This window comes from Salvia hispanica, chromosome 2 (genome assembly GCF_029641045.1).
Source record: "Salvia hispanica isolate PSC_SH4W2 chromosome 2, Shi_PSC_v1, whole genome shotgun sequence".
Taxonomy (NCBI): Eukaryota; Viridiplantae; Streptophyta; class Magnoliopsida; order Lamiales; family Lamiaceae; genus Salvia; species Salvia hispanica.
In genome coordinates this window covers 32,192,213-32,201,579 of record NC_142693.1, presented here as the reverse complement: position 1 = coordinate 32,201,579, position 9,367 = coordinate 32,192,213, and the positions used below count along the sequence as shown (strand labels likewise).

The 9,367-nt window shown below is 35.9% G+C and overlaps 1 protein-coding gene, 1 long non-coding RNA gene and 1 pseudogene across 3 annotated transcripts; all 3 read right to left on the bottom strand.

Annotated features, from left to right (window-relative positions):
• Positions 1 to 790: 790 nt before the first annotated feature.
• On the bottom strand, positions 791 to 1,651 carry LOC148932196 (TPR repeat-containing thioredoxin TDX-like). The gene is made up of 4 exons (XM_089065029.1): positions 1,553 to 1,651; positions 1,353 to 1,460; positions 1,237 to 1,240; positions 791 to 1,122 (listed from the first exon to the last, which is right to left on the bottom strand). Exons 1-4 carry the CDS (start codon positions 1,649 to 1,651, stop codon positions 791 to 793), a joined length of 543 nt encoding a protein of 180 aa, XP_088921155.1.
• On the bottom strand, positions 983 to 5,295 carry LOC125192934 (TPR repeat-containing thioredoxin TDX-like; annotated as a pseudogene). The gene is made up of 12 exons (XR_016135395.1): positions 5,182 to 5,295; positions 4,979 to 5,012; positions 3,933 to 4,113; positions 2,516 to 3,633; positions 2,261 to 2,437; positions 2,095 to 2,185; positions 1,927 to 2,005; positions 1,786 to 1,850; positions 1,553 to 1,689; positions 1,353 to 1,460; positions 1,237 to 1,275; positions 983 to 1,122 (listed from the first exon to the last, which is right to left on the bottom strand). The product of XR_016135395.1 is annotated as a TPR repeat-containing thioredoxin TDX-like (transcript).
• A 1,201-nt stretch (positions 5,296 to 6,496) lies between these two features.
• LOC148932195 (uncharacterized) lies at positions 6,497 to 7,910 on the bottom strand. Its single transcript, XR_016135400.1, has 3 exons — positions 7,779 to 7,910; positions 7,306 to 7,371; positions 6,497 to 6,823 (listed from the first exon to the last, which is right to left on the bottom strand). It is a non-coding gene; the product is annotated as an uncharacterized LOC148932195 (long non-coding RNA).
• Between the last annotated feature and the right edge of the window lie 1,457 nt (positions 7,911 to 9,367).

The following is a 9,367-nucleotide window of genomic DNA, read 5'->3' as shown; positions in this document are numbered from 1 at the left end:
TGGTAAGAGATAATATAAAAGCATGACATTTTTTTTAGAACAATCTGAAAAGGAAAGTGTGACATTTTACATCTATTATGGTACGGAGTGAGTACTATTCACGTAAAATGATCTCTCTTCTCATTTATGTCGGATTAAATATTAGCAATTTTCAACTACAAATCATAACTTAAAATTGTTAGAATTTCCTTTTGACGTTGATGATTTCATCTTTTCAGCTCAAGTTTCCTCAAGTAGATTGATCATTTTCAACATAAAAATTCAAAATTTACAACTCTAACGGCCCACATTATGTATTATGCTATATATTCACATGAAAATGATGTTGTCGCAATATGACAATTTACAACCTTTTCTTTTCTTTATTAATCTCATTCATGTAAGATTAAAACTTAACGTGTTTTAGCTAAAAATAAAGGTAAAATTGTTAGAATTTCAGGTTTCTATCTGTCTAATTTAGTGTATGACTATTTTTGCATCTGGCCAACGAAAGTGATCCATTAGAGATTAAAATAGAGCGTATTTAATTACCATGTGGAAATTAATTTTTACATATTAATGTACTTATGAGTTATGATGTATCTGCTACATGGATTACAATTTTGTTGGTCTAAGAAATATCTCTACTTTTCTAGTCTTTCATACTAATCACCAAAACACAACTAAAAGAACACTAAAACATTAAACTTTTCTTGGCAGTAAACACTAAAACAAGAACTCATTTTAATGTGTATTTACCTTGGTAAACAAACAAATCAAGAATGTTATTATAACTAACAAGTTTGAAGATCTAAGCAGTGTGCTCAAGAATCATCTTTTCAAGTGAGCTCATCCTCATCTGGAGTTCTTCATCCACCACTCTTCCATCTTTCCATAGGTAGAAACTCGGGATGCTTTGGATTCGCCACTCTGCTGCTGCATCGAGCGCCTCATCAATGTCGAGTTTCAGGAACACCACCTTGGGGTATTTTGAGGCTAGGTTTGTGAATATCGGACCAATGTGAACGCAGGGGCCGCACCACATTGCAGTGAAAAAGTAGACTATTGCAAGGCGAGACGTCTTTGCAGCAGCGTCCAGCTTGATCTTCATGTCCTTAGCAGAGGCGACACGAATCACTTGCCCTGTAACACAAATTTGTCAAATAAACCAACTTCAGAAATCAGAACTAGAACCTTTTTTTTGCAATTTTCTTCTTGCGAAAGTACTGATTGTAACGCGAAAACCAGTAAACTTACCATCCTTCAGCAGTGAAGCAGATTCATTTTTTCAGCTTCCTGCACCAACAAATCAATCTCATGATGCCAAAACTGCTACATTTAATCAACATATATATGAGTATCAGTATAAATACCTTCGTCTTTCTCAGCCTTTCGAGCTCAGCCTTTCTCTGCTCCCTTGCTTTTTGAAGCTTTTCGTATTTTTGGCGGTGCTCTGCAATCTTCTTGCTGTTGGATTCCACCTGAAGATGTTAAAACCAGGACTTGTTTTACAGAGTTTTCACCTTCATAACCCTTGAGTTTTGGAAAAACATTGCTAGATTATGCAAATTACCTTCTTAAGCATCACAGTAGCCTCTCCATTGAAATCAAACTTTGATGCCGTATGCAAATCTCTTGCAGCATCTTCCCACAAGCCCAACATGTTTGCCATACCTCGAGCTATATATCCTTTACTAATTCATAGTTGATCTACCATGACATCAAATACAATAAAACAGATTATCCTTAAGAAACAAACCGAAATATTCTATCCAATTCCTTATAGCCTTATCACAACAGATATACCTTCAACGCAGCATCAGCATCACGGATTCCAGCATTTAGTTTCTTCAACTTAATGAACATACTAGCTGAAAAAAGAAAATTCTCAGATGATGCAAAACTATCACATAAAAACAGAGTTCAACATTTTTGGAGGTCAGGCACCTCTGCAAGCATACAGCATTGCTGATTTTGGATTCAATTACCGCTTCTGTCAGGAGACTTATAGCTTTATCGAGATATCCTAATCTTCGCAAGCATGAAGAGGTTAAACTCTAATTTTGTAATAGATCTGTGCAAAAATAACTACACTAATGTTGAAAAGGCACCTACCTTCAAGAAATGCTGCTTCCATTGCCATTGCTTTTTGCACTAGGGCGCCTTCCCGATCTGCTTCACTCACTTCAACCGAAGGATCGCCCATCTAGAACCACAACGAGAAAATGAACTCTATGACTAAATAACCATTAAATACCTAACATGCCTTTGAGTCGCTAACCTGAAGCGGAGGGTCATAGTCCGGCTCCACAACATCCGATCATCCAATTCAACATCAGATTCGATAATTTCCATCTCCAACGAATGCGCTTTGTCTTCATTAGATTCAACAGTCTTAAGATGCTTAGATCTCAACATTTTTGCGTTTTATCAACACTTATATACCTTGCAAAAAAATCTGATAAAGTAGATTTAGGATCAGCACATACGTAGAGAAGAGAAAATACTACAACACATAAAAATCGATGCTACTTACCGCACGAGCCAAAATCTAGGAGGAGCAGCGGCGGAAGGCTCAAGTGACGAAGAAATGTCGCGCACCCCTAACCCTAAAGATCATATATATATCCCGAAGTTGTCCATTGAATAAACGCAGACACTTGTCATACTAAGCCGAATAGGACAAGATTCGCGTAGCTCGGATTTAAGATGAGCAGGATTACATAAATCCATGCATATAATTATCGTATTAATGCCATAATCCAGCAAAGTTATTCCATTTCAACTAAATCAAAATGGCCTAGAAACAGAAATAAGTTAAGTGAACGTTTTCAGATTGCAAATGATCAGCAAAGCAAGTAGTATTACGTATACCAATTTTTCCCCTTTCACACAAAGATCCTAATTCTTTCCTAATATGCTTAGCTTAAGCTTAGATCCATTAACGGAAGTAAATGCTGTTACCTGAACTGATTAACTGAGAAATGAAATCAGTGTTGTTATCAAATTGCTCCAATAATTGTAGGGTTTACACACACACACACACACACACACACGAAGAGAGAGAGAGGATGTACTTTTTAATTGCAAATGTTACCCGCGTCTTCAACTCTCCAACTAACTTTTAAAAAGTAGTGCCTCTGCAATACGGTGTCGTTTGGGCAACTTATTCCTTCCAAAGTTATAAAATGATGAACACATATGTTCAAATTAGAATAGAGCGCATCAGATTTGGAGCAAAAATTGATGGGGAATCTGACCAAATACACATCCAAACCCAATTAGTAGTAATAGATGGAGCAATTAACTCGGGACCAAATACATATGCCAATTTCATGAGGCATACTGAGCAATCTTCTGCTCGAGCGCATTTTTGTCCACCGTGACGAGCTCATCCACCTCCTCACCATTTCTGATGATGATGAATGTTTCTGATGTCCCATTCAGCAGCAACCTCTCTAGTCTCGTCGATGTCCACTTTCAAGAAAACGACTTTGGGGTACTTACCAGCCAAGCTAGTGAAAACAGGGCCGACGTAACGGCAGGGCCCACACCACGTTGCGGTGAAGTAGAGAACTGAGAGCCGAGATGCCTTTGAAGCAGCATTGAGTTTCTCATCCAACTCGCTACCAGAATGAATCAGGATGACTTCTCCTGCAAGCAAACGTGACGAAATTGGCTAAGACGCGTATCGAGGCTAAGAGTTTAAGAACACTAAAGGGCTTGAGTTTTAGGCCGTAAGAGAACTTGAATAACAGAACCTAATGCAATTCATACAGACCGATCTTTATCATATGCCTAAGATCAGTCGCAGATGAGTATACGAAGAAACAAGATATAAACGAATCAGTATGAGAATATAACCACTGAGAAGAACACATATTCATTGATTAACAGTTGAAACATAATTACTTAAAACGAAAAAAAATTAGACAAAAGTAAATTGAATATACCATCTTTTAAAACAGAGTCAGCTTCAGCGATTGCTTCCATAGCTTTTGCTTTCGATAACTGAGCAGCTTCTTGATTATCTCCAGACTCAGCAATGTCGTCATTTGAGATATCCTCCATTGGTGCATTGCGCTTCCTTGAAGCAAACAGCGTTTTATCTTCATGGTCATCACCGTCATTGCTCTGCATCAGGTTTTACGTCATCAGTGAATATAAAATAACCACAGGTCATGTATATAGGAAACAACCGAGGCAATAATGTTAAGATGTGGCCTTCCAAATTTGTCAGATTATCGTCACTCTCTGATGTTACCGTGTATCTTCCAATATTAGAAACACATAAACAAACCCCGCAAAGATCATCAACGACTAGAGTCAAAAACTGCAACTAAAGATACTAGCAATCATGATTCCAATAGAGATATTTAATGAGACACGAAACATGTTCATTTATTAAGAGTAAGAATCAGTCTTCCAGCATCCACAGCATCACACGCTGCTTAGCTCGCTAATATGATAATTTTTTTATGTACTTTACACGTGGCTCTTCCACGTTGTCACCAACATAAATATCGAGCCAGTACGTATATAAACCTCATGCCATTTCCAATCTAATGATGAATAAGAATATAACTACTGCTCAATTTATCACCAATGAAATCCATATGCTCAGAGATTCAACAAACAAATTGGAAGTCATCAATGAGGATAACATTAAAGAGTACATTCGACTTCCGATTTTCACAAGTGAAAAAACCATCAAACCCTATTGTTAATAACATTAAAGAGTTCATTTCATTTCAAGTTGGCAATTCAATGTTTCAATTTCATCTAACATCAAACCTCAAAAAAATAAATTTAAACCAAACTTACTCCAAGATCCAATCCAACCACATAACTTAACATCCAAAATCCACAAACAAGTTTCCATTTTTAAAACTTAAAACACACACAACAATCAAGAAGTATTCTTTCAAATGAGCTTGATCAACTACAGCTTCATCAATACAGAAATAACAAAAAAAGGATGCTCATGAATCTAGCTCACCGATCCTCCAAACGCCGGAATTCGAGCTCCAAAACTGAAACAAAAACAAAAGAAAACAATGAAACCCTTAAACGATTCCTCAATTTACAGCAAAGTTAAAGTTGACAAACAAAAAAGTTTGCATCTTTGCAGAAAATTCTTGAAAAATACAAGAGATGGAGTGTGTAAGACATGTGGGTTTAGTTTGCAGAAATCCACCAAACCTTTCAATTCCTGAATCCTTTCCGCCTCCATTTTCTCTCCTTAGCTTGCGGAGTATGATAATCTTTTCTCCTTCAAAATGCATAGATTCCTATACACTCTCCATTTTTGTAAGTGTTGCCAGTCACTTGCCACAAAGCGGGTCTTCGGGTTGTCCGCTATCGGGCCATCGGGTAATTACCCAACTGTATCGGGTCTACTATTTTATTTTCAAAATAGATGAACTACAAAAATAGTCCCTGGACTATGCGTTTATCTCACCAATGAACCATGGACTTTAAAAATATCCCCAGACAACCCCGGACTAAGCGTTTATCTCGAAAATGGTCCTTTTTCACTGTTTCGTGACGAAAATACCCTTTTAGGGGGTTTTGGAGGGTTTGGGCAATTCGGTCTTTTTACATTTTAAATCTGATATTATTTCAATTATGTACTAAATCTGATATTATTTCAAAATTATCATTCTTCTTCCATTTTGGCATCCTTCACTTTGTTTCTTTATTTCAATATTAGATTTAATTTTATAAAATTATATTTTAAATTTTGATTTTTAAATATCAATAAATTTTTTTAATTATTAAAATTACTATGAAATAACAAATTAATAGTTTTAATCAATATTTGATAGTGACTAATATTTAATCAATAAGGTACGACACCTTAGATTTAATCAATATTTAATAGTTATAATCATAAATAGATCATATAACACAATTTATTCCGAAATAAATATGCATCTAATGTATATGAGAATTTGACTAAAAATATTATGAAGTTGACTAAATCGTGTTATATGATCTACTCCCTCCGTCCCAGATTTGTAGTAACATTTTGCCATAAAAGTCCGTCCCACATTTGGAGTAACATTTAGAATTTACCATATTTGCACATAAAATTTTACCCCATTATTCACTAAAATTACACTCAAATGCCATTATCTATATTAAAATAAATCAAAACAAAAATAAAAAACCAAAAAGTCAAAGAGGGACCCACCTTCAACCAACTCACATCATTTATTACACACTCCATCATCTCACTTCATTTATTACACACTCCATCATATCACTCTACCATCTCATTTCATTTATTACACACTCCACTCTCACTTCATTAATTACACACTCCACCAATTTCTTAAAACCCGTGCCATAACTAATTGTTACTACAAATGTGGGACGGAGGGAGTATGTAACGACCCGCCCATTTAGGGTATAATAAATGCGGCGTTCGTTAACTAGGTAGACATAAATGCAACAAATATCAAAGACTAGGGTTTCATTTTAAAAGAGGTTTTGACCAGAGCATTTAAAGAACAGTTAAGTAGAGAGAAAATAAAATAGCGCCTTAGCAAAAGAACTTTCATAAAAGATCATCGAACAAGACCTATCAATATTTTCTCAAAAATATTCTCAAATATTTCCCAACAATAAATATTTCTAACTGTTCATCATCCAAAATATACCCACAAACTTAAAAGTATTTATCCCAAACAAAGATCAATAGTTTTCATAAAAGTATAGCGGAAGCGACCAAGAATGAAGTGAGGCTGTGTATGAAGACACAACGACACTTAAGTACCAACATTTCATCATTTTTTTATATTCCCTTGCTCAACACCGCCGCCGCTCGTCACTGCTCAACCTGCACATAAGGAAAACACATGCAGGGCTGAGTACGATAATTCATACTCAATGGGCTCATTGCCGAAAACAGTTTTATCAAAATATAGTAGTTATCCATGCCATTTTCAGATGTCCATCGGGGTTTTAACTTTAGAAAGACCCGAGGCATCAAAATATCTTTCTTTCTTTCTCAAATATCACGGTCGCGCAACCATTTTTTTCTCATAGACGTTTACCATATCCTCATTCTACATGACAAGGAATGCGGCCGCAATCCAGGTCACTAGACCGGCCAACCCGTACGCTGACTCTCGGTCTAACATTGGTGTACACTAACCCAAGTAGAGTTTGCGGCTCTACAAGGATCCGAATTCGATTATAACAATAGTGGCATAGCCACGAGGGATAGGCACGACAAAACAAATCAAGGCATGATAACACATCTTTCATTCTCATCAATATCATTTTAGGACAATGTCCTTATTTTAAAAGAAAGCCCACCTCGTAGGTTTAGCTCGAAAGATTTCTCTTCTCCTCGTCTATCACGCTGAGAGCGCGTAGTATCACCTTTAAATTAGGCGTATCACAAATCAGTTTCAATCATGGATTTCAAATCATGCATGATCTCTCATTTTCCCTTTTTCCCATCGATTATTTTCAAAATCATAATATCAAAATCAAAGTATGATCAACATACTATTTTCATTCACATAATCATTCCAAAATCATCAATAATTCGTATCACACATGAGTGTTCCACATACACAACACATGCACACGATCACAACACATGTGCACGCCGATCGAGGCATGCACACACACACACGATCACGCACACACACGCATATTTCACACACATCCATGTATTCCCAAAATTCACCGATTAAAAACCCCTTTCACTCGTTCTAGATGCATGTGGATGCATGAATCACCGATTAATCGGTAGAAGAAGGAGAGATCAATAATTAAAGTACCTTTTTTCACAAAACGAACGGTAGAAACAATGAACTAGACTTGATTCTTCAATAAACTCTTGTATTTGGCTTGAATTCTTCTCAATTGATGAAGAAATCTTGAAGAAACTTGAAGAAAATATGGAGAGAGTGGGGAGAAGTAGTTTCGAAAATTTGGAGAGTGGGGAGGCGCCGATTTTTCTTCTCTAGGGTTAGGTTTCTCTCTTATTTATAGAGTCACCAATAATAATATCCAAATAATTAAATAAATAATTAATTGGAAGATATGGTAGAGATTTGAGGAGAATTTGTTGAGAAGTGGCGTTAATATTGTTGAGAAGAATGTAGGAATTCGAAATTTATAGGCTATTTAATTAGCCTATAATTAAATTCAAATATTTCACGGAGTAGAATAATATATCACGGAGCAAGAATAAAATAAAATACTCCCCAATTAAATAGGAGAAGTGGCGTGATTTTCCAATCTTCCAACAAGGAATAAATTCAAATCCTAATTTAATTAGGATATGGCAAGATATGGTAGATATATCAAGATATGCTAGGATATTTTAGCATATTTATATTTATTCATGGAATAGAATAAATAAGGGATCAATAAAATAATCAAAATAAATCCTTTCCTCAATATTTGAGATTTTCGAAAATCTCAAGGATAAATCAACATATATATTTCGAAAATTCCATGTAGGAATTAGAGTATTTGGACTTTGGATTTAATTTGGATAATTATCCCAAACAAATAATTAAATCCAAGAATAATAATATTTCTTCTCCAAAATAGCAATGGCCGAAAATTTCCACATGCATTAAAATAATATTCCTATTATTTTTCTCACTCATCCCTTAGGAAAAGAAATAATAATTTCCCCACAAATTTTATTTCTCCACCTCAAATATCAACATATTCAAATCAATCAATTCTCCACTTCCACATCACTTCCTTTTCTCATCGCATTGACCTTTCAACGGCCACGTCATTTTTCCACATCTTTGACTATTCAATAGCCACGTCAACATTTCAACAAGTTGACTATTCAACTCAATTAATATCCACATACGCAATTAGGTCACATAGACACTATGCAATTAATCAATCATCAAATAATTCACAATTCATAGCATTTAAGGCATTTAATGCAAAATTTCCACGTCACTAAAATTAGGGTTTGAAAAAGTGGGGCGTTACATTACACCACCCTTAAAAGAAATTTCGTCCCGAAATTTGGTACCTCATGAAAAAAGTTCCGGGTACAGTTCCTTCATCTTGTCCTCAAGCTCCCATGTGGCTTCTTCATACTCGTGGTTCCTCCAAAGCACTTTCACGCTAGCAATGGATTTATTTCTCAAATTCTGAACCTTCCGGTCCAAGATCATTTGGGGTTTCTCTTCATAGCTCAAGTCGGAATTCAACGCGACTTCTTCGTAATGGATCACGTGCTTCGGATCAAACACATATTTTCGCAATTGCGATACATGAAAGACGTTGTGCACGTTTGCAAGACTTGGCGGTAGCGCCAATCGATAGGCTACGGGTCCTATTCCTTCTAGAATCTCGTAAGGCCCGATAAAACGTGGTTTCAACTTTCCTT

What these genes read in the sequence shown, in the direction of transcription:
- LOC148932196 (XM_089065029.1), bottom strand. Translation starts at nt 1,651, where the DNA reads ATGGCAAACATGTTGGGCTTGTGGGAAGATGCTGCAAGAGATTTGCAT. An exon ending in CTACTGTGATGCTTAAGAAG is followed by an intron (nt 1,461 to 1,552) that starts GTAATTTGCATA and finishes TAACATCTTCAG; the next exon opens with GTGGAATCCAACAGCAAGAA.